Here is a 25,370-nt window from a genome sequence, read left to right as displayed (position 1 = left end):
TGATACCTTCCCCAATACCTCACCACCCTCAACACTGACTTCCGGACTACAACTCCTTTTCCCACTCCCCTGACAAATTAGTTTAAATCCCCCTGAAGAGCCGTAGCAAATTTCCCTCCCAGGATATTGGTGCCCCTCTGGTTCAGGTGCACCCCGTCCTGTTTGTAGAGGTCCCACCTTCCCCAGAACGTGTTCCAATTATCCACGTATCTGAAACCCTCCCTCCTGCACCATCCCTGCAACCACATGTTTAAGTGCACTCTCTCCCTGTTCCTCAACTCGCTATCACGTGGCACCGGTAGCGTACCAGAGATGACCACATGTTTTGTCTTTGCTCTCAGCTTCCAGCCCAGCTCCCGAAATTCCTGTTTTAAATCCCCGTCCCTTCTCCTACCTATGTCGTTGGTACCAATGTGTACCACGACTTGTGACTGTTTCCCCTCCCCCTTAAGAATCCGGAAAACACGGTCCGAGACGTCACGGACCCTGGCATCCGGTAGGCAACAAACCATCCTCGAGTCTCTTTTGCTGCCACAGAACCTCCTATCTATCCCTCTAACTAACGAGTCCCCAATAACTATTGCCCTCCCGCTCTCCTCCTTACCCTCCTGAGCCACAGGGACGGACTCAGTGCCGGAGATTGTTCTCCAATACAGCTGAATATGTTCATGTGAACACGAGCGTGGGCTGGAAATGTGGAATATTCTTCTGCTCTGCAACTGGATGTGACTGTGTGAAGATTAGAGTGGGATCCTGCATAGAGATGGTCTTCGGACTTAAAGCTGGATATGTTATTTTGACCAACGGCTTGGAATTGAGGTATTTGTGCAAGCTTACAGTACAACTAGATGTCATAGTCTGAGCATTGTAATGTAATATAGGATCGATATTTTCTGCTGCAGAACAGGTGGCAGGAACACAAAGGTGCTCTTCTTCGGCTGAGCTGGAATGGTTATTGTGACCAATTGAGTCGAATGTAATACAGAAAAGCTCTTCAGTGTTCCAGAGGGATGCCTTTTGTTTACTGAACATTAGTGTATGATGGAACATAGAGATGATCTTTGACAGTTCAACTGGATGGGTTGAAAAACGACGTGGAATGACATAAAGAAAATATGTCATTGTCTCGACGAACAATACAGTGGAATGAGTCAAATATAAATTCTTCAGCAGAGCTGGAAGTGTAATTGGAACAAACAACAGCAGTGGTTCAAAGAACTGCCCTTGTCCAGAATAGTGGAGTGCACTGGAACCGATATGTTTCTCTCATGCACAGCCGGTTGCATTAAGATGGATTTTGTAATGGATGGAACACATATATATTTTTTGCAGTACAGTTTTTCAACAACAGAGAGCACAATGCAACACATAATTATTTGACGACAGTACACTAGATATGTTAATGTGAACATCAAATCGGAATTTGAAACTAAGTTATAATACTATCAAGAGGGACGTGCCATTGTGAAAAATAGAGTCCAATAAAACAAGCAATTCTTCTTCTACATTGTATCTAGATGAGTTCTTGTGAACTGTAGTTCAGAATGTAACACATAGATGTTCTTAGACTGTAGGCTGAATGTGATATGCTAAATAAAATTGCGTGATGTAAATACAAAACGATTCTCTCACGAGAGTTGAATGGGTAATTCGAAGGAGGAGTGCCATGGTGTCCGGGGTTCTTCCTTGACAGCACAACTATGCATCCATTTATCAGTGTATCACATTCTAATAAGTTCCTATTGCCCAATTGAAATCCTGGTTTGAACACGCCCACAGCAGACCTGGAGGCATTGCATTTCGGATCTGGAACACTCGTTTTGTCAGATACGTTAAATACAAAAAATGTACTTCCTTCCGTTACAAGTCAGTAAAAGTCTGTGTCCTCTAGTTCTTGATTCCTTGAGTGGGAAGAAAGTTCCTCTTTTTAATACCATGGAGAGATAGAGACCATTCCAACAACAACTTTTTTGGTGAATATAGTCCTCTCGAAGGATTGAATTGGCACCAGAGAATTTACAGATCCTCAATGAAAACAATGATGCGAAGAAAATAATATTCTCGCAAGTTGGAACCAGAATGGAAGTTGTCAGTTGCCTTTGACGAAAGGCCTGATAGTTGTGTCCTCAGACATAACACCGTAATGTGTTTCATGAAAGACCAGTGCTCCACTTGAATTGTGATGCTCTGCAATGATCGTGTGTTTTCGTGTATGTGCACACGCGCTGTGTGTTTGTGTGTGTGTGTGTTGTGTGCACGTGTGTGTTCGCATGTGTGCACATGTGTGCGCATGTGTGTGTTATGCGTGCATTTGTGAGTCTGTATGTCCCTGTGAATTTAATGGATTTTATCGTTAATTATTCCTTCTTAAATCCAATATGTCATATTTCGCACCAAATCAAGTTCAAGAACACAAACAGAGCAATTGTATCGTGATATCTCTTGATTGCTCTATTCATTTTCAATGACTGATCATTGAGGACCTGGCACAATTTTTGGTGATGCGATTGACATCTTCGAACTAAGACTGTTGACTCACGGTAAGTCCTGATGGGGTATGATAATGTATATGCCTAAATATTTCGTCGTTCTGAAACATCCACGTGCAATATTATGCTTATTTCTTATCTTATCTATCACTCATTGTTCAAATTCTGTAGCACCTCCTCACACAAAATCATCATCATGCATCATATCGAAATGGCTTCTTTATCCTTCCGACATAATAGGACATTGTTGTGTCTGCATTTCATTGAATGCAACCAGTTTCCAGCAGGACGGCCCTAACTCAGACCTACCACAATCTTAACTAATCACTAACGTAATAAAACACTTGTTTATTTCCAACGTTTAGCTTTTTTATCATTAACTTCTTCAATTGGTTTCAAAGCAAACTATCGATTGACATTTATCACGCTGTACCAATGGAGATTGAATGTCAATTGTTTCATACTGTCAGCGGCTAAAGAGCGAAGGCTAACTTCATTGTAAATTTTCTGTTGTGGGAGTACTCTGGAAGTACTCTGATATCTCGATCATCAAGTCTTTCTTCAGAACCTATGGTCCTGCTCTAGGTTTAGACTTACTTGTGCCTTCAGAAGTACGTTTGTTACTGTGCATGTCAAGTTGTGTGATATCGTTGCCATTCGCGCTCTGGCACTTCGGTGTATCCATCAGATCATGTCCAACTTTCCAATTCGTTTTAGTTTGCATCCAGTTTCAACTCTCAGCTAATATTTAGTAGTCACGAAAATATCTCCATCATAAGGGCTTCTACTTCTCATTCCTAGCCTGTAATATTGTCATTGTCATTGTCACAGTACGAACTGATCCTACCCTCCCTCTTCTTGCTGCTGTGATACGATCTCTTTCCAAAGTTCAGCATTTCTTTCGAAAGTATTTCCTAGTATTTTCCTACTGCCATGATCACTCCCTGTTTCATTTCCTGACCTCATTCGACGTTATCTCACCTGACGCGAGGATGTTAACATCTCTCCGTCACCTTGCATATCTTGCACATTTAGCCAATATGCCGTATCTGCCACGTGTATATCCTATTCGTCCTGCGAATGTGACATCCTTTTATTTACGCTGACGGAATCTATGTTACTTTATTTACTTAGATACTATATTCGATCAATTACTTTATCCTGCCCTTCTAACCGGTGCCATCACTGTCCTCGGTATGCCTTCCACGGGGAGGTTAACATAGAGCGATACACACTCAAAACCTGAGAACGGATTGTCTGTGCTCATAACGGAAGCATTCATTTCCAAACTTTTCCCTGATGCCATAATGCATCATATAGTTTGGAGTTCATGCAGAGAAGTTCCCAGCTTGATCCTCTCCACAATGTGTAACTCTAGTGGTTCGCTCCTGGTGGGTGAAACTGGGACATTCCATGTAAGGTACGATCCTTTGAGGATGACAATTTTGGAGCTACACGACACCAGTGCGACCCTGCCTTTGAATACCGATCCCACCCTCACTGTTAATATCCTGACAGAATGACCAGAGTGAGAAGTGAGACAGGGATAGTCGTGATAAATGCAGTGAGTTTTATTCAAATGATAAGCATAGTGTCAGTGGGTCATTGCATAGACAAAATCATCCAGAGATCCAAATAACAGCAATTAACATTATCCTCAATCTGATCCACCGGCATTGAATCCCGATTCGGTAGAAAATAAGCTTCTCTAACAGAACGAAAATTGTAGCACCTTAAAGTCTCTGAACATTATGCGGGAATTTTGTTTTCCTCTTCTTGAAGCTGGTGAGCTCCATAGACTCCTTCATTTTCTTCACATCTTACCAAACAAATCCAAAAGGATCAATTAATGCCACTGCCCAAGAATCTCAAGGGTTCTCGCCTAAGAAAATTATGACTCGGTAAGCAATTGCTTCTCCTTGCACAGCTTAACCGAATTGCTTGCACACTCCAAGCGAGCAATGCACTTTGTGTGCTGGTCGACGTTGCTTGACATTTGTGTTCGCAATACGCCATTAGCAGCCTTGCCGACAGGTTGCTGTGAACAAAGCTGTGGAATGTCCTCTGTCAGCCTATCCTCTTCTCTTCTACTATTTAAAGATCGTCGCCAAATTATCATTTGATAAATAGTTTTCGAGCAGTTCCATGCGTGAGCTAACCAAAGAATAGAAGTAACTGTATTTGTGCCAAGTAGCCGAAGTGAGGACTGCCCATGTTAGGGGCAGGCTGGAACTATGTACTGCGTTCCCAGCGTTGTCTCACAAATTCATGTGCAGACCAGAGTTGAATCGTGAAACAACTTATCACGTTTTTAGCGCTGAGAAAACAACGCCCCAGTCTGCCTGCCAGGAGCATGTTGGAAAGAAAACTACCAGCAAATCACAAAAACAAATTTCACTTAAATGTGGATACAATCCTGTTGGAAGATTTTCGTTTTGAAAAATTGTTTGAAGGATGAGAAGAGAATTGATTAAAATGAAGGATGTTTTTAATGTTGGAGTATCTTCCAGACACAGTGAAGTGAGTGGCTACGGAGGTTTTCAACTGTGCTAGATAGTAAAACCACCATATCACTGAGGGGAAGCATGGGCAACTAACATACCCGAGGCTGCATAACTAACGCACGTTAAAACATCGATTTTTTTGTTCAAAGTTTAAAAATGACATGATTACATTTCCATTTAAGCAGGCCGTTATCGGTTGTCCAGCCAAGCGGGGCTAATTAATTTTAGGCAAATATCAGCCATACTTTGTTGGAATGATAATACAGGCTGAAAGGACAGAAATGCCTACAAATGTTCCTCGTGAAGTTTCAGTAGATCCTTTACTGAGAAACGAACTGACCTGCAAGCCGATCCCTTGAGTTCATTCGTTTATCAGCATTGATCGATGCAGCAGCAGTCGGAACGCAAATTATGACAGAAGAGTTTTCCTCATTTTCCACCCCAGTGTCACAGTTTGACGAGTGGATCAGGGATGTTGTTTATATACTATTGCCCTGTCGTTCATGGGTAATGATCACAGGGACATTTGGGGCCTAAAATTAGCATGTTAAATGAATGGTTCATTAATTGAGAGGACCAGTGACTGGAATCAAAGAATAAATCATTCTCCAAGATTTATGTGTCATTTTGGTGATAATCAAAATCATTTGTGTCTGATGATTGATTCGGTGAATTTTAAATTGAAATTTTCACCGTGCCTAAAGTAATGATAATTCTTTAAGTAGGCTGCCATTTAGCCCATCGTCCCCATGTTGGCTCTTTGAAAGAGCAACCGAATTGTAGCTATTCAACATATGCTCTTTACTCATAACGATTATTTTTTATTCACTTTGAAGTACTTCTGAAAGCTCCTTTTCAAAATTTGCTGTTGAATCTATTTCCATTTTTCGTTCGGGCGGCTAACACCTGATCTTGACATCTCCTTGTGTGGAAAAGGATTCAAATGAAGAGCCATTGAGAGTTTTGCTCAGTTTTCCTCATTTTTGTTCTGATGAGTTTCAAATTTCCCTCCCATGTACATATCCCACTGTCACTCCAAGAAATAGAACTCCACAGTTCTTCCTAGTGTCCTTTGCCCAATATTCACCCATAGACCATTATTTTGAAAGCTTGCTGTGCAGATATTATGTCAACTCTGATTGAGCGATGTTGTTCCGGAAAATTAATTTCTTTCCACCATTTCAACTGTGATAACAACTCAGTAGCGACTTAATATATGTACAGAGCTCTGTGACATTCTGTGTTGTTCGTGCAAAATCATTCTTTTCATTTACAATGTTGCATGAAATTATTCTCTCTCTTCATGCTCTTTATGTGCCGCACCTACCCTTCCACCATTCTTACATTTCACTCTCACTCTCCCTTTCTCTCTGCGTCTCAGTTTCTCTGTCAGTCCCAATCTCTAGATATGTCCCAACATCTACCAGTACAGCTGTCCTTCCTCTCTCGCTGAATCGCCATTTTGTCGCTGAAACTGATAAATCGAGTTATTATCTCCTTGATGATTATTGGCCTGGAAGCACTGAAGGCAGCTCAAGATCAAACAATTTTTAACATAGAAATGTGGACAGCCTCTACCTGTGAGCTTTTCCCCAGACCGTTCAGAACAATACTCCCACTTCTCACTGCCAAGTATTTCTCTGCTCTGGGAAAATCAATCTCGCTCTCTCACTACCGATCTATATCTGGTATTTACATCTCTCTAATAACATCCCCTCTCATGGTTTCTTCCTTTCTCTCAGATCCTTGAATTCCCCGTTCCGATTCTATATTTCCCCCGACTACGTTCTGTTGCCCCATCTCGTCCCTTCCTCGCTTTCTTTATTTGTGACTGCTTACCCTTCCCTCACCTTCGCCGTCTTCCTCTCAGGTGCCCCCTCATCCTGCACTATCCAGCTGCCAAGTTGGTTCATTAATTGGAATTTCAATACACGAACGTATCGTTAAATACTTGTCTCCGAAGTGGAATTTGCCTGTCAACACTTGCCATCCAGTCTGACATTTCCTCCCAAGTGCGAGGAATGAGCTATCCCTGGATATGAAACAATGCTCAATGCCAGTCTATGGGGCCAATGCACAGAATATCAGCTATAGAGTGTCAATTTCTCACCAACACAATCAATTAGATAGAGCAACAAGAGTGTTTTGTTTTTATATGAAAGGCATTGGGCTGGCTAGAATTTCACCAGTTCGCATGGAATATATGACAGGCCATGGCATAACTGCAAGATGCGGCATGAGTTGGCATGGACCTCTGTTGGGTGAGAGCTGTTGCGCTGTTTTTGCTTTTTGCAGCTGGGAAAAATGTCCTGGAATACCAAGGCGGAACTGTCTGACCCTGTGGTTACCTTGACATTGATTCTGGAGCAGCATCACTCCTATTAACAACTAGATCACTCCAAAAAACTCTCGAAACTAATTCGGTAATAGTTTCTCAACTCAGCTTTTCAGAATCTGGAAAGTACACAATTCGGATGATAATCTTTTATTCTCCGAGTAGAATTTGCCCAACTTCCACAAGATATCAACAGAACTGAAGTCCATAATGCCTGGAAGTAGTTTCATTGCGCCTTGATTGCACTTGCTGTCATGCCTTCACTCTCTTTGTAAAGTGTGATTATAAACTATACTGCAGTTTGGACGAGTAATAGATTGACTTTAACTGGTGCAGTACATGTTGTTTTCTATAGTATATAGTCCTATTGATAAGTGACCCTGCTTACATATTTTCCAGGTTCTCATTTTAATTTTCCTTGTTTTTCAGCATTATTCAGTTTTTATTGATTCATTTGGGGGATTTGCCCATCCCTAATTGGCTTTGAACGGAATGGCTTGATGGGTGATCTCAGATTACTGAAGAATCAATCAGATTGCTCTGGATTTGAGTTGGACGCAGGGCAGTCCAGGCGAGAACGTTATCCTTCTTAAAAGACCCGACTGAACTAAATGGGATTTTGCGACAGTCGACAATGGTTTTAACGTTCACTATTGGATGTATAATTTCAGATTTTTATTAAGTGCAAATATTTCAATCCGCCTGGAGTTGAAACTGGATTTGGAGATTTTAATGCTGGATCTCTGGAAGATTATCCGGAGAGAATCCCGCTCCGCCACCGCCTCCCAGGTCACCTATTTGTCCTAACGTGATGCGAGGATTGTTTTGCTGATGTATTCCCCGTGGATAGTTGTCCACTTGATACAGCTCATGTCCCACAGTCATATCATGAAATGTCCCCATTCCAGTTGGACAGCGAGCATAGAAATCGAAGTATTATCCTGAAAACATTTCGGAAAACTTTCTCATTCCTCTGCTTTATTCCAAAACTAACCATCTGACTGGTAAATAAATGGGTTTTAACACTCGTCACTATATATATTTTTTGCATAGTTTACATATCTGTCTGATATCTCTGTAAATTTGGAACTGGATCTCAGGTATTTTTTGGAGCCCAGTGGAATGCCCACATAAACGTGGCCATGCAAAATTCATTTCACAAATCCAGCTGAACTAGTTCATTCATTCTGCTCTCAAGGCCTTGCGAGTTGTGCTCACATCATGGAAAGAAAACATGGCGTTGAGATAGCGGTATGTTTGGTATTTTGATGGCGATGTTTTCTGTCATGTAGCTGAAAGCAGAGTTGCCACCCTAGATATTTGTGTTTGAATAATGCCGCTTTTCAGCTGCTTATCATTTGGTTAAAACTTTGCGTTGCCCACAAAAATGACAGGAAATGAAACCGCTGCTCCCGGCTGCTGCAGACTGCGGCCCGCAGACATTTGGATCCGAATCGCCCCGTCATCGAACTTAGCCGTTGAAATCTTCATGTGCAGGTTTTTTAAAATTTCAAATGTGGTCATCCAATAACATATTGGACTCTTTATTGCTTGGCTTTTTTTAGGCTCACTGCTAAGCCTATCAGCAGCCAATGTAGGGAGGACGAAGCCTTTGCTTGAACCAGCAGCACACAGTCAGTCCCAGGTTAGTTATTTTTTATTCCAATTTTGGGAAGAATGAGTGACATGTCAGTGCAGCCTGGAGCAGCTGCAGAATCCCGGCGGCTGGAATGATTTGATTCGATCAGGCCGCACTTCCTGAGGCCCGAGGGAGCGTCTAATTTAATTTGTTCCGGTCTTGGGAGAGGGGTGTGGACAAATCGCCATGGCGGTTCCTCAGAAAGTTAATGCGGGACTGGAGGGAGATATGTCGGGATGGACCGGGAACTGGGGAAGTAGCGGAGTGGCTGGGATGTCTGAAGTCATAGCTGGAATGGGATGTGAAAGTCACAGCTGGCTTGAGATGTGTGAGTCACGGGAGAATTGGGATGTGCGAAGCGATGGCGGACCCAGAGAGAGAAAAGTTTCGTTGAATGCAGGCATTGTGATCTGGTCACGATGCGGCAGTGAGAGTTTTTAGCGCAGTGAGTTTTTTTAGTGAATTCCTGCGCCACAGTGAGTGAGACCGTGTGTGGCAGTGATTGTGTGTGTGGTAGACAGTGAGTGGTGTGGCGTTCAGAGTGTGTAGCTGTGTGTGATGTCAGTCAGTGTGCATGACTGTGAGTTTGCGAACGCTGAAGTGAAATTGAGTGATTTTGTGTGCGCAGCCGTAAGAATCAATGAGAGTCAATGGCAGTGACAGCATGTTTCTGTAACATTGACAGTGTTGGCCTGTGTGTCACTGAGCGTAGGTGTACATCTGCAGCGTTGAGGAAATGAGTGAGGGAGAGTGACTGTACCTTACTCTCAGTCCCAAGACTCTCCATTACTCTCAACTTTCTCCACCAAGATATACACAAGAACCAACGTGCAGTGACTGAGGATGAGTTAGTGAACAGCTTGAGACTGGGAGGATCACATAAATGCTGAAGCCTTCGCTTGGTAATTTTTGCTAAATTTTCGCTTCAACTTTTCAAGTTAATGAAGTGACATTATTTTCATTTTTCTCAGCATTTCCAAATAATGTTCATAAAACCTGAACAATATATTGAAGTTCAGTATATTGCGGTGTCAAGTTTTGTCATTCCAAAATGTTCTATCAGCCACTGGATGGAGATGGAGAAAGCATGCAAATATGATTCCCCGAACGACAAGTTTGCAAGAGCCAGATCCAGCACTAATAAAGCGACTCCAGTGATCACGGTCTTTGCACCAAGCAAATCTGTTGCATGCACCTTAATCTCTACACGAATCGCTCACATGCACGAATGGGTATGTAGAAGAATGAGATTCTCAATTTCAGCTCGGAAATTTTCTGGGAAGGGGAACAATTTGTTAATTTTCTTTTACATTGTTGAGATAGGAACCCTCCGCAGTTCAGTGCATAGTTCACATGGTCAGGCAGTGAGCTACTGATCCACTTGGGAAATAATTTACTCCGCTGAATAGTTGCAGTTTTTCTGACCGTGTGGCGGGAGGTTTCCGATCTATTTCATGCCTGTGTCAGCAAACTAGTTGGCATATATAGGGTTAATAACAATGTTCGTCTTGTATGATGCTCTTGTTCTGTGGTAACTGAAATACATAGTTTCAGTCTGCATAGGGTATTTCAGGAACTAAAACTGGGGGTCGTGTAATTCTGAATAACGAGAACGAAATGTGAGTGTAGAAACTTAGGAATAAGGGCCACAGCGGTTGCCCTGCAGATAGATTGGGCAGTACGTGGGCTCAGGGGCGGCATTTTGGGGCAAAAGGCCGAATAGAGAGGGATAAGAACATAAGAACATAAGAAATAGGAGCAGGAGTAGGCCATCTAGCCCCTCGAGCCTGGCCCACCATTCAATAAGATCGTGGCTGATCTGAAGTGGATCAGGTCAACTTACCCACCTGATCCCCATAACCCCTAATTCCCTTACCGATCAGGAATCCATCTATCCGTGAGTTGAACATATTCAACGAGGTAGCCTCCACCACTTCAGTGGGCAGAGAATTCCAGAGATTCACCACCCTCTGAGAGAAGACGTTCCTCCTCAACTCTGTCCTAAACTGACCCCCCTTTATTTTGAGGCTGTTCTAGTTTCCTTTCTAACTGGAAAGAACCGCTCCACCTCTACCCTATCCAGCCCCTTCATCGCAGTTCTTTGCTAATTCTTTCGGAGAATATTCGAATTGCCCGAATCCGGTATGTGTCTGGGACTAAACGTTTGTGAAGTTGGAAGTCATTGGTAGCATTGTGGCACTGCTACGGGACTTCCAATGGGACAGACTTCCCAATATGGCATGAAATGTTTGTGTAAGCAAAGTCCTCTTACTGCGACAAGATGACCAGCTGCAGTGTGTTCGGTATAGAATTGAACAAACAATATAACTGTTGTTGTTGGTAACACTCATAAGAAATATAAGCAGGAGTCTGTCAATCTGCCGGTCCAGCCAGCTCAATCATTCGACCATATCATGACTGACCAGATTGTGACGTCAGCTCCACTTCCCTGCCTGTTCCACAGAACTCCCTTGTCAATCAATTCTCAGTCAGCCAGTTGAAACACTGGATGGTTTTCCTCAAATACTGTCAACATTCCTTTCAGAATTCCCTTCCATTTTCCATCATTATGTGATACTCGCCGCAACATATTCCTGACCCTTGAATCAGCTGGAAGATCGCGTAGATTCCCGTCACATTTCCATCAGCCAGCCCCTCACCAATATCTCAATCAATTCCCTGATCAATTCCCCCTTTCCGCACACCCATCACATCACGTCTTCAAACACTTCACCATTAATTTCTGCATTTCCCACTTCACCCAGACTTCCGTCACTCTCTGTCTCGCTCCGTGTGTTGAGCCTATCTCTTCCAAACATTCCCAACACCTCTGCTCCTGCCTCCTTAACTCCAGCATCGCAGTCTATTATGTCTATTCTTCCAGCTCCAATACTTCCATGCCGTCCATTGCCTTTATCACCATCTCCATACTTTCACTGTCACCCAGACATTCCTCAGGACAATTTCTTCAATTAGTCCCAACACCCCTCTATACCAAAGCCCTCCCATTTCTGGACATCTTGAGTCAAACCGCTTCCCACTATCAGGGAACCTATCTGCCAACTGAACATCAATCGCCCCCTGTGAGCCTCCATAACTTCGACTCCCAGTGTTTTCTAATTTCAAGGAGACAATTAACTCCTCCATGTGATCGGAAATCAACTCCACAAAGCTCTTAACCATATGCTGCCCATGTCCTTAACTGTAATATTTCACGCCACTAGTCCTATTCTCACCATGTCCATATTTCTTAGTGCATATCCTCAACTCACCACACATTTAATCCACTCCCTGCTCATTACTTGATTCTCGAAACATTTTCCATTATATCAGTGCCAATTCAATGGCTTCATTATCCTGTTATTGTGTATTGGGCGGCACGGTGGCACAGTGGTAAGCACTACTGGCTCACAGCGCCAGGAACCCAGGTTCAATTCCAACCTCGGGTCACTGTGTGTTTTGAGTTTACACGTTCTCCCCGTATCTGCCTGGGTTTCCTCTGGGTGCTCCTGTTTACACCCTCAGTCCAAAGATGTGCAGGTCAGTTTCATTGGTCATGCTAAATTAACCCTAGCCTCAGGGGGATTTTCAGGGTAATTATGAAGGGTTACAGTAATAGGTCCTGCGTGGCATTGGTGTCGGTGCAGACTCGATGGGCCGACTGGCCTCTGTCTGCACTGTCAGGATTCTATGATTCCATAATTCTATTCTATGATTCTACCCTCTTTCTCCATCTCTGCAAACAGCTCCATGGCCACCTCCACGCCTCCGCTGCCATTCATAGAAACATACCGACATAGAAGGTAGGAACAGTAGGAGGCCATTAATCCCGTCGAGCCTGCTTCACCATTGATCACCATTATGGTTGTTCATCCAACTCAATAGACTAATCCTGCTTTCTCGCCATAACCTTTGATCCCATTCGCCCCAAATGCTTTATCCAGCCGCCTCTTGAATACATTCATTGTTTAGGTATCAACTATTTCCTGTGGTAATGAATCCCACAGGCTCCCCACGCTTTGGGTGAAGAAATGTGTTCTCACCTCCGTCCTAAATGGTGTAACATTTATCTACAGACTGTGACCTCTGGTTCTGGACAGCCGCACCTTCGGGAATATTCTTCCTGTAACTACGCAGTCTAGTTCTGTTAGAATTTTATCAGTCTCTATGAGATCCCCCCAACACCTCCCCCGCCCCCTCATTCAAAGAACAAAGAACAAAGAACAATACAGCACAGGAACAGGCCCTTCGGCCCTCCAAGCCCGCGCAGCTCCCCGGTCCAGGATTGAATCCTGAATCCAGGATCCCCGCCCAATTTTCCAGCCCATCTACATCCTAATATCCTATCCACCGAGCTGTCCCTCACAGCTACGATGCTTTGTTCATCACAACCTATTAACTCACCCCCACCCCCCCATTCCAGACCATGTGATCTCCAGGGAGAGGCGAAAACCCAGAGTGAAAACCCCAGGGCCAATATGGGGAAAAAAAAAATCTGGGAAATTCCTCTCCGACCCCCTGAGGCGATCGAAACGACACCACACTGGCCCTGATCAGAAAATGCTTCCCAACCCTATTCATTTCCACTTCTGCTTTACGAACACCATCTGAATTCCCTGCCCCCGAGACAGGTTCCCAACTATCCGCAGTCTCGCTCTGTACTGGCACCAGCAAGATGATCATAGAATGAAGCCTTGAAACGAGAAAAAAAGAACAATTAGCCCGCGCCGCTCCCTGGTCCAATCTAGACCACTCTTTTGTACCCCTCCATTCCTACTCCATTCATATAGCTGTCTAGATAAGTCTTAAACGTTCCCAGTGTGTCCGCCTCCACCACCTTGCCCGGCAACACATTCCAGGCCCCCACGACCCTCTGTGTAAAATATGTCCTTCTGATATCTGTGTTAAACCTCCCCCCCTTCACCTTGAACCTATGACCCCTCGTGAACGTCACCACCGACCCGGGGAAAAGCTTCCCACAGTTCACCCTATCTATGCCTTTCATAATTTTATACACCTCTATTAAGTCTCCCCTCATCCTCCGTCTTTCCAAGGAGAACAACCCCAGTTTCCCCAATCTCTTCTCATAACCAAGCCCCTCCATACCAGTCAACATCCTGGTAAACCTCCTCTGTACTCTCTCCAAAGCCTCCACGTCCTTCTGGTAGTGTGGCGACCAGAACTGGACGCAGTATTCCAAATGCGGCCGAACCAACGTTCTATACATCTGCAACATCAGACCCCAACTTTTATACTCTATGCCCCGTCCTATAAAGGCAAGCATGCCATATGCCTTCTTCACCACCTTCTCCACCTGTGACGTCACCTTCAAAGATCTGTGGACTTGCACACCCAGGTCCCTCTGCGTCTCTACACCCTTTATGGTTCTTCCATTTATCGTGTAGCTCCTCCCTACATTATTCCCACCAAAATGCATCACTTCGCATTCATCAGGATTGAACTCCATCTGCCATTTCTTTGCCCAAATTTCCAGCCTATCTATATCCTTCTGTAGCCTCTGACAATGTTCCTCATTATCTGCAAGTCCTGCCAGTTTTGTGTCGTCCGCAAACTTACTGATCACCCCAGTTACTCATTCTTCCAGATCATTTATATAAATCACAAACGGCAGAGGTCCCAATACAGAGCCCTACGGATCACCACTAGTCACAGGCCTCCAGCCGGAAAAAGACCCTTCCACTACCACCCTCTGTCTTCTATGACCAAGCCAGTTCTCCACCCATCTAGCCACCTCCCCCTTTATCCCATGAGATCCAACCTTTTTCACTAGCCTACCATGAGGGACTTTGTCAAACGCTTTACTAAAGTCCATATAGACAACATCCACGGCCCTTCCTTCGTCAACCATTCTGGTCACTTCTTCAAAAAACACCACCAGGTTAGTGAGGCATGACCCCCCTCTCACAAAACCATGCTGACTATCGTTAATGAGTTTATTCCTTTCTAAATGCGCATACATCCTATCTCTAAGAATCTTCTCCAACAACTTCCCCACCACGGACGTCAAGCTCACCGGCCTATAATTACCCGGGTTATCCTTCCTACCCTTCTTAAATAACCGGACCACATTAGCTATCCTCCAATCCTCTGGGACCTCACCTGCGTCCAGTGACGAGACAAAGATTTGCGTCAGAGGCCCAACGATTCGTCTGAACTCCAGAGAAAACAATCCTAATTTAGTAAATCTTTTCTCATACATCAGTCCCACCATCCCTGGAATCAGCCTGGTAAACCGTCGTTGCACTCCCAAGAGAACAAGAACATCCTTCCTCAAAACTGCACACAATGTTCTCGGTATGGCCTCATCAATGCCCTGGATAATTGCAACAACACATCCCTGCTCCTGTATTCTAAACATTTCGCAGTGAAGGCCAACATGCCATTTGCCTTCTTTAGTGCCTGCTGCACCTGCATGCTTACCATCAGCGACTGGTGCACAAGGACAATCACTTCCCGCTGCATACTCCTCTCTCCCAATTTACAGCCATTCAGATAATAATCTGCCTGCTTGTTTTTGCTTCCAAAGTGAATAAACTCATATATATCCAAATTATACGGCATCTGCCATTGAATTGCCCTCTCACCCAACCTGTCCAGATCATGCTGAAGAATCTCTGCATCCTCGTCACAGTTTACCGTCCCACCCAGCTTGGTATCACCTGCGAACTTGGAAATATTGCATTTTCAAAATATGATTCCAATTATGATTATTGTTTTCCAAATCCGAGAGAATATTGTTTTGAAAGTGGAACCATTTTCTAACTGTTATTGACATAATCCATTTCATGAATAATGTGGATAAACGAAAGTTATTTTTCACAGGCAGAGGAATGTATCAATGAATTTCAGATTCAAGGGAAGAAAATTCAGCACCGAAGTTATGGGAACTGGGCTAAATTATTAGACTGGGGCAAATAAACATCCAATCTGTAACTGACAGCGTCGATGAACACTTACATATTCGGATTAAATACTTTTATAACATGTAGTCCTTAGCCATTCAATTGCATGTGGTGGTGAATTAAATTTTCAACTAACTTTTCACAACAGCTCGATTTCTAACTGATTTATTCAGCGCCACTGTTGGTTGGATTCGGTAAAATCTGGTGACGATTTTGATCTGGTTAAATTGTGTGAGTGAGAATGTGAGTTCCTCTTCACTGAAGATCCCCCTCACATTTCACTAATTTCCCAATCAGTGTAAGGGGATATTTGATCACACTGATAAATAGATTTCTGAACTGTCTCTGGGTTATTGTGTAAATAGCTGTGTTTGTACAGGAGCTCAGAAGCTGCAGCATAATTCCAGCTTCTACAAAAGCGGGGAAGCCGCTAAATATAAATCTGCGATTGAAGGCTCCTGTAATTCTATAGTGTAAGAAATGTATAACCGTTGTCATCCAGAGCAGGATAAAACTACTGGATATTGCAAAGAGTAACACAATGGATTTTCTGCGATTCATCAGCTCAGGATCCTTTTCATTCCCGGCAATGTTGCGATGCCGGAGGCTAATTCTTCCGCGATTGGCTCTTAAAATGCATCTGACCGTGACTATGTTAAAGAATAAAATCATAAAGAATGGACTCACTGGGGTTAGCAGCTGCTCAATCCAGGAAAATGCAATCCAAGCAGGTGAAATGTAAAAATTTGTTGATAGCAAGCAACCCAAATCTCCATAGCTGTTATAGGCGAATGGCCAGGGAATGTTCTTTAAACAGAACAGCGAGCTCACTATACTGATAACCACAGCAGCAGTTTTGTCGGTGCAGTATTTTGTTTTCAGTTTCTGACAGCAAATTGCCACAAGGCGATCAAAGGTAAAACTGACCGTCAACCAAACAGAAATGTCAATGGCAGCCGGAGACATGTAGAGAATGAATCTGCACACGGGAGTGTAGAACAGGAACGTGTCTTGACAATAAATTGCAGCAATGCGATGTAAGATGACATTACAGACAATAACCACGAGATCCGCTGTCGCCATAGCCACCAGGTAACGGGCGATGCATTTGCTCAGGCCACAATTTTTGGAATACAGAATTACAATTGTTACGATGTTCACTGTGTGGAACAGAATGGAAAAAACAAGTAATATAACCTGCCGTTGATTATGCTGGAAGAACAGTCCAATAGCTCGCCAAAAATAAAAATAGACGATCTGCTGGAAACATGGCCATTTGAAGTTAAACACACTGAAACCCCAATCCCAGGCTTCTGCATTCCTCTCTGAATATCCAGTGCAAGGAATATGGGATCATTGTGGTGTATAATACTGCAACAGTAATGCGGTGTTCATTAGCTTTTAGAGAGCAATCGTTAGCTACTTAAAATGATTGTGTTAAAACTGAGCACAAAGCCGATTCGAAGCGGGGGGGGGGGGGGGGGTGGCGGAGCGGGGATGTCCAGGATTAACGGGCTGAGGAAGCAGACAATACTAATGATGAGCGGAGAACCAAACAATATTGATAACAGCAGAAGGGTATTTGTAAGAGGGAGGTCGTGCCTTACAGGTTTGGTGGAGTTTTTTGAGGAAGTGACAAAAACGGTTGATGAAGGAAGGGCCGTGGATGTCGTCTATATGGATTTCAGTAAGGCATTTGACAAAGTCCCACATGGCAGGTTGGTTAAGAAGGTTAAGGCTCATGGGATACAAGGAGAAGTGGCTAGATGGGTGGAGAACTGGCTTGGCCATAGGAGACAGAGGGTAGTGGTCGAAAGGATCTTTTTCCGGCTGGAGGTCTGTGACCAGTGGTGTTCCGCAGGGCTCTGTACTGGGACCTCTGCTATTTGTGATATATATCAATGATTTGGAAGAAGGTGTAACTGGTGTAATCAGCAAGTTTGCGGATGACACGAAGATGGCTGGAATTGTGGATAGCGAAGAGCATTGTCGGGCAATAGAGCAGGATATAGATAGGCTGGAAAATTGGGCGGAGAGGTGGCAGATGGAATTTAATCCGGATAAATGCGAAATGATGCATTTTGGAAGAAATAATGTAGGGAGGAGTTATACAATAAATGGCAGAGTCATCAGGAGTATAGAAACACAGAGGGACCTAGGTGTGCAAGTCCACAAATCCTTGAAGGTGGCAACACAGGTGGAGAAGGTGGTGAAGAAGGCATATGGTATGCTTGCCTTTATAGGACGGGGTATAGAGTATAAAAGCTGGAGTCTGATGATGCAGCTGTATAGAACGCTGGTTAGGCCACATTTGGAGTACTGCATCCAGTTCTGGTCGCCGCACTACCAGAAGGACGTGGAGGCATTGGAGAGAGTGCAGAGAAGGTTTACCAGGATGTTGCCTGGTATGGAGGGTCTTAGCTATGAGGAGAGATTGGGTAGACTGGGGTTGTTCTCCTTGGAAAGACGGAGAATGAGGGGAGATCTAATAGAGGTATACAAGATTATGAGGGGTATAGATAGGGTGAACAGTGGGAAGCTTTTTCCCAGGTCGGAGGTGACGATCACGAGGGGTCACGGGCTCAAGCTGAGAGGGGCGAAGTATAACTCAGACATCAGAGGGACGTTTTTTACACAGAGGGTGGTGGGGGCCTGGAATGCGCTGCCAAGTAGGGTGGTGGAGGCAGGCACGCTGACATCGTTTAAGACTTACCTGGATAGTCACATGAGCAGCCTGGGAATGGAGAGATACAAACGATTGGTCTAGTTGGACCAAGGAGCGGCACAGGCTTGGAGGGCCGAAGGGCCTGTTTCCTGTGCTGTACTGTTCTTTGTTCTTTGTTCTTTAAGGGAAGAAGGCAACAACCAGGATAAAGGGCTCAGGAGAACAGATACGCGACTGAGGTAAAAAGAACAGAACGTAAACCCGACACTACATTATAAAGACAGTACATCATCAACATGAAGTTGGCGTGAGACAGACAACTCTCAAATGAGGAGGAAAGGGTGCTTCAGAAAATATAAATAATTAGAATAATTAGAAGAAAACTTCAATATCAAAATGTTTAAGTGTAAAGGACTGTAGCAAAATCAAAACGATAACGCAGTAATAATCTACAGGATTGGATTAAAGTCGAGAGCAGATAGTTATCCTGATATTCAGTTGGAAGTCTCACAACACCAGGTAAAAGTCCAACAGGTTTATTTGGTTGCAAATACAATTAGCTTTCGGAGCGCTGCTCCTTCGTCAGATGGAGTGGAAATGTGCTCTCAAACAGTGCACAGAGACACAAAATCAAGTTACAGAATACTGATTAGAATGCGAATCCCTCCAACCAGCCAGGTCTTAAAGATACAGACAATGTGGGTGGAGGGAGCATTAAGCACAGGTTAAAGAGATATGTATTGTCTCTATATTCAGTTGAACATGGGTAAAGAACAACACACACTTCACTCAAAATTGGAAGCCAATATAATTCATTTAACCAGTGCAGAGGATAAAGCAGAAACAAGTTCAAAAGTTCAATACATCAAAGTAACTTGCCAGGTCCTCCGACTGCTGCCAGTATAGGATAGTACACAGCTGCTGTCTCTGGAATTGCTGACCAGCGCATTTTCTGTGATTAAGGAACCGCGCTGGCTTTGGAGAACAACTTTAATCAGTGGACTCTGAGAGAGTAAAGAAAAATGAGTATTTATTTATATTGAAGTAGCTGCTTAGTGACGTTAAATATACACATACCCAATGACATTACTTATAGGCTGTGTAACAAACAACCTGCCGACAGCAGGTGTTCTCTCACTATAGAACTCATTAGGGATTGCAGCAAAATAGATTAACCGTTGGGGATCAGGGTGAATGCTGACTCTGTTATCTGTGCAATGTTGGCCATTTCAATGCCCAGCCGATCAACAGAATTTTTTAATGTGAAAACTGGCCACTGTTTTTCCAAGCCTTCGCATTATCTCGTCGCTGACAATTTCCCTTTGACTGTCGTTATTAAGTTTCCTCATCTCAATTTGTTTCATTTTCCCACGTTCTCTTTCTCTGGTGCCTCTCAGTCCTTGCCTGCTGGATTATTTGGTTCCCTTGTCCTCTTCCCATTTCGCGAATTGGGAATTTAGAAAAAACCCATTAAGATTGGCTGTGTAGTGGGTATTTTAGATGATCGCTATATTCTCCCAAAGCTTCCCATGGTTTGGTGGAGTGGGCGATAAAGTGGCAGCTGGATTTTAACACAGACGTTTGAGATCACGCATTTAGGGAGGTCAAAATCAATTATACGGAATGCACAATAAGTGGCATTACACTCAGAAGGGTAAATGAAGAGAGTGATATTGTCGTTGAAGTGCACAGGTCCCTAAGTGCAGCAGTTCAACAGACAAGGTTCTAAAGAACGCCTATGAAATGTTCTCCTTGGCAGAGGCATAGAATACAAAATAAGGATATAATGTTGGAATTACATAAAGCACTGCTGAGGCCACAACTGGAGTGTTGTGTGCTGTTATGGTCACTACATTACAGCAAGAACGGAATTGCTGTAAAGTGAATGCAGATGAAGTTTACAGGAATGTTGCCAGGCATAAAATAGTGAAGCAATGAGGAGAGATTTGATGTGCTGAGGTGTCTTCCTTGGAGCAAGAGTTGAGGAGTGACTTAAATGATGTGTCGAAGTTATGAGGGAAAGATATAGAGTGGTCAGGATTTTTCTTTTTCACTTGGTAGAGAATTCTAGAAGCAGGAGATATAGACTCAAGATAAGCAGTGGAACGTGCAGCGGTGACATGCGGAATGAAAGATTGGTGCAAAGAATCGTGGATGCCTGTAAATCGCTGCCTGAGTTGGTGGTGAAGCCAGCAGCCCTTAACTGCTTTAAAAAGTACTTGGATTCGCATCTCAATTGGCTGGAAGGATCAGAGCTATGAATCAGTTACAGGAAGTTGGGACTATAAGGGACTATTTTACCTCGTTTTGGCAAGGAAAAGTGGCCCCAATGGTCTCATTCTGTGCTCTATTTTTTTCTATGTTTTCATATTTCCACATGAAACCAACACTATCTTCCCTTGTCTTCAGTTTACCTCCATTCTTTGCGTCTTTAAAATTCGTCTATGGGTCTGATTCCCTTCATCTCTTATCTGTTCTGGCCTCTCACTGCAACATAGCTGTGAAGCCAAGTGGTGAGAATGGCACAAAAACTTTACAGGGGGATATAGATAGGCTGACTGTGTCGATAAAATGTTGGCAATTTGAATATCATTTGGAAAATCTGATGTTATACATTTTGGTAGGAAGAATCGCGCAGCTGAATATTATTAAAATGCAAACGTCGTCAGAAACCTGCAGCACAGAGTGATTTAGGGTACTCATGCATGCATCACATTAACCTAGCATGCTAGTTCAACAAGTTACAGGGTCGGCATATGTTGACCTTTATTTCACTTTGAATGGATTATAAAAAGAAGGAAGTCTTCCGATAAATATAAACGGCACCAGTTAGAGAACACCAGGAATGCTTACCGTGGGTGATGACACTGAATGAATTGGAACAAGGCCAACAAGAGATGGGTATTTTGCTGTAATAATTCAGTCGCACGACAGTTTCCCATCGCCAGCCCCCTTATTGTACATCAAAGAAAAAGGCCGCTCCTGTGGACTAAAACAAGATAGCCCTCACCTCGGGATCAATAGCTCTGGTCCAGGTAAAGATGCAGGTTTAACAACGCCCGCTGGCTGCTTCTCATTGGGCTCCCTGAATCCAAGGATAGATCTATTGACGTTCCTCGTGGCTGACCTGTTCGTTATAACATCCCTCCCCCCTGAGGTCCGTGTCAGTCCCAGCGCCCCCACCGAGGTGGTCCTTCCCATCGCTTGATGCTGCCATGAGGTCTGTTGAAGGCCGCGCTGGGTCAGGTGGTGTAAACCAAAGAAGGGAGCATTCTGTTTTGGAGGGAGCAGCGCACATATACCAAAGCAGGTTCTTCCTCAGTTTCCAATTTAGTCTCAGAAATTGTTACTGCAATATCGGGAAGGGCCAATGCCGATCAGCTTCAAGCTGAGGCCGGGCACTGGCAGAGGCTATCTCCATGGACAGTGGGTGGGAAGGCAGAGACTCCCGAGTTCTCAGACTGTCCAATAGGTAGTTGAGGTTTTCCCTGCACTTTGACCTTGCAAGGTATTGGTCCTGTTCTCGCACTAACGGGACCCAGCGGTGAGGATCCCTTAAGCTCCCGACATGAATCAAATCACCCGTTGCATTTTTCTGCCCTGGCACAATGGAAATATATTTTTTGAATTTCCTGTTGGGACTCAACCCTCTCGACCATCTTTGGGAATAGTAGCTTCAGTCAGGTCTAAAGCTATGGTCCCATTGACATTTCTGCTGGATCCACACTTGTTGTGGTGTGCAGTGTGGTCCTGTAATCAAAGATAAATCGTACCAGTGTGGTCACCATGAATGCTGCTGGTTGTTTCTTAAAACCATCGTTGAATGTTTGAACTGCCCGTTCTGACAGACCATTAGAGATGAGTGATAAGATTAAGTCTAGACTTGTCACAATCAGAGCGCAAGAATTTCTGAAGATCACCACTAGAAAAAGGCTGTGTCATTATCGGAAACCAAGAATTGCGGTATTCCGTGCGATGAGAAAAATATAACGGTGGAAAAGGACCTACAACATCCATCTCTACACGGACCCATGTCCTGTTAGGCGACTCTCATGGGTGTCGGAAGGCTGAACATGGGATATTTTCCTGGGACAGATCACATCGCGTCACCAAGCCTCTGATATCAGAGTCGCAACCCGACCAACAAACATACAAAATGGCGAGCATCGTCATTGCTGATATTCCGAGGTGGCCAAACATACAAAATGGCGAGCATCGTCATTGCTGATATTCCGAGGTGGCCATTATGTATTTGCTTTCTTACTGGACCTTGCTCTGGGGGTGGAAGAGTTACTCTGGACTTACTCTAATGCAGAGAACGATTCCATCCTCAGCACGAAGTTCGTCTTTCCTAATGAATGTCGTCCTTGGAATACACCGTTTTGGCTCATGTCCCTTATTTTGGACAAGGCTGAGTCGCTTGGGAGGGGCAGGTAGTATTGAGGAGGTGGGGAGCCTGCAGAAAGATTTAGACAGTTTAGGAGAGTGGTCCAAGAAGTGGCTGATGAAATTCAACGTGGGCAAGTGCGAGGTCGTACACTTTGGAAAAAAGAATAGAGGCATGGACTATTTTCTAAACGGTGACAAAATTCATAATGCTAAAGTGCAAAGGGACTTGGGAGTCCTAGTCCAGGATTATCTAAAGGTAAACTTGCAGGTTGAGTCCGTAATTAAGAAAGCAAATGTAATGTTGTCATTTATCTCAAGAGGCTTGGAATACAAAAGCAGGGATGTACTTCTGAGGCTTTATAAAGCACTGGTTAGGCCCCATTTGGAGTATTGTGAGCAATTTTGGGCCCCACACCTCAGGAAGGACATACTGGCACTGGAGCGGGTCCAGCGGAGATTCACACGGATGATCCCAGGAATGGTAGGCCTGGCATACGATGAACGTCTGAGGATCGTGGGATTATATTCATTCGAGTTTAGGAGGTTGAGGGGAGATCTGATCGAAACTTACAAGATAATGAACGGCTTAGATAGGATGGACTAGGGAAGTTGTTTCCATTAACAGGGGAGACTAGGACGCGGGGGCACAGCCTTAGAATAAAAGTGAGTCACTTTAGAACAGAGATGAGGAGAAATTTCTTCAGCCAGAGAGTGGTGGGTCTGTGGAATTCATTGCCACAGAGGGCTGTGGAGGCCGAGACGTTGAGCGTCTTCAAGACAGAAATTGATAAATTCTTGATTTCTCAAGGAATTAAGGGCTATGGGGAGAGAGCGGGTAAATGGAGTTGAAATCAGCCATGATTGAATGGTGGAGTGGACTCGATGGGCCGAATGGCCTTACTTCCGCTCCTATGCCTTATGGTCTTATGGTCTTATGGATCCATGCTTTAAGCTACTTGACTGACACTGGCAAGGTCGCCAAAAGGCCCAGAGTCATCACAACCTCTCCCAATGCTGGTACAGGGGCCAGGCTTGTGGAGAACGGGAGGTGACTCAATGTATCTGCAGTAGCTTCGTGGGTGCCAGGGTGGTGTAAGTTTCAGAATATATCTATTGGCTATATCAAGGTGGTGAAGAAGGCATATGCTATGCTTGCCTTTATAGGACGGGGCATAGAGTATAAAAGCTGGAGTCTGATGATGCAGCTGCATAGAACGCTAGTTAGGCCACATTTGGAGTACTGCGTCCAGTTCTGGTCGCCACACTACCAGAAGGACGTGGAGGCATTAGAGAGAGTGCAGAAAAGGTTTATCAGGATGTTGCCTGGTATGGAGGATCTTAGCTATGAAGAGAGATTGGGTAAACTGGGCTTGTTCTCCCTCGAAAGACGGAGAATGAGGAGAGATCTAATAGAGGTGTACAAGATTATGAAGGGGATAGATAGGGTGAACGGTGGGAAGCTGTTTCCCAGACCAGAAGTGACGATCACGAGGAGTCACGGGCTCAAGGTGAGAGAGGAGAAGTATACCTCAGATATTAGAGGGATGTTTTTTACACAGAAGGTGGTGGGGGCGTGGAATGCGCTGCCAAGTAGAGTGGTGGAGGCAGACACGCTGACATCGTTTAAGACTTACCTGGATAGTCACATGAGCAGCCTGGGAATGGAGGGATACAAACGATTGGTCTAGTTGGACCAAGGAGCGGCACAGGCTTGGAGGGCCAAAGGGCCTGTTTCCTGTGCTGTACTATTCTTTATTCTTTGTTCTTTTCTACCAATACAACGGCTCAGCGATGTACTTGAGCGGAGGCGATTGTGGGAATTGCTTTTTTTCCTAATTTGAAGAAGCCCAGTAAGTGTTTATTGTCGGTAACTATAGGAAATCCACATACTATAGTCGCAATGATGAAACTTCTTCACGGCAAATCCAACCGTCAAACTTTCCTTCTCAATTTGAGAATATAATTTATGTGCCTCGCAAATGGTCCTGGAGGCATATGCGCTGAGAATCTCCATTCTGTCTTTCCAACGATGTGAGAGCAGTGCACCTATCCCATATAGGAAAACACCACAAGTTGAAACAAATGATTTATTCATGTGGAAAAGGGCCAGAAGGTTATTGCCAGTATCTGATGTTTATCTTTAGAAAAACCTTCAACGTCTAAGCTTCTCAGGACCACCTTAAGTTTTTTTTTGTAGTCGCGTATGAAAGGGGGTCAGCATGGAAATCAACTTCGGGATAAATTTTCCATAATATGTGGCTAACCCCAGGAAGGATTTTCACTCCGTAGTGGTCCTTGGAGTCCGTGCTTCCTTGATGGCTTTTATTTTATCCTCGACTGGATGAACCCACTTGCCATCGACTTGGTAGCCTAAATAACTTACTTTGTCCCATTGCAAAACGCATGACTCCGTCTTCAAGTGAACT

General features: G+C 44.1%; 1 protein-coding gene across 1 annotated transcript; it reads right to left on the bottom strand.

The window, feature by feature from the left end:
• Window positions 1-16,145: 16,145 nt before the first annotated feature.
• Window positions 16,146-24,958, bottom strand: LOC144486474 (putative G-protein coupled receptor 139). The gene is made up of 2 exons (XM_078204516.1): window positions 24,835-24,958; window positions 16,146-17,050 (listed from the first exon to the last, which is right to left on the bottom strand). Exons 1-2 carry the CDS (start codon window positions 24,956-24,958, stop codon window positions 16,146-16,148), a joined length of 1,029 nt encoding a protein of 342 aa, XP_078060642.1.
• Between the last annotated feature and the right edge of the window lie 412 nt (window positions 24,959-25,370).

The sequence above is a fragment of the Mustelus asterias genome, unplaced genomic scaffold (genome assembly GCF_964213995.1).
Source record: "Mustelus asterias unplaced genomic scaffold, sMusAst1.hap1.1 HAP1_SCAFFOLD_357, whole genome shotgun sequence".
NCBI lineage: Eukaryota > Metazoa > Chordata > Chondrichthyes > Carcharhiniformes > Triakidae > Mustelus > Mustelus asterias.
This window is presented reverse-complemented; position numbering and strand designations above follow the sequence as displayed.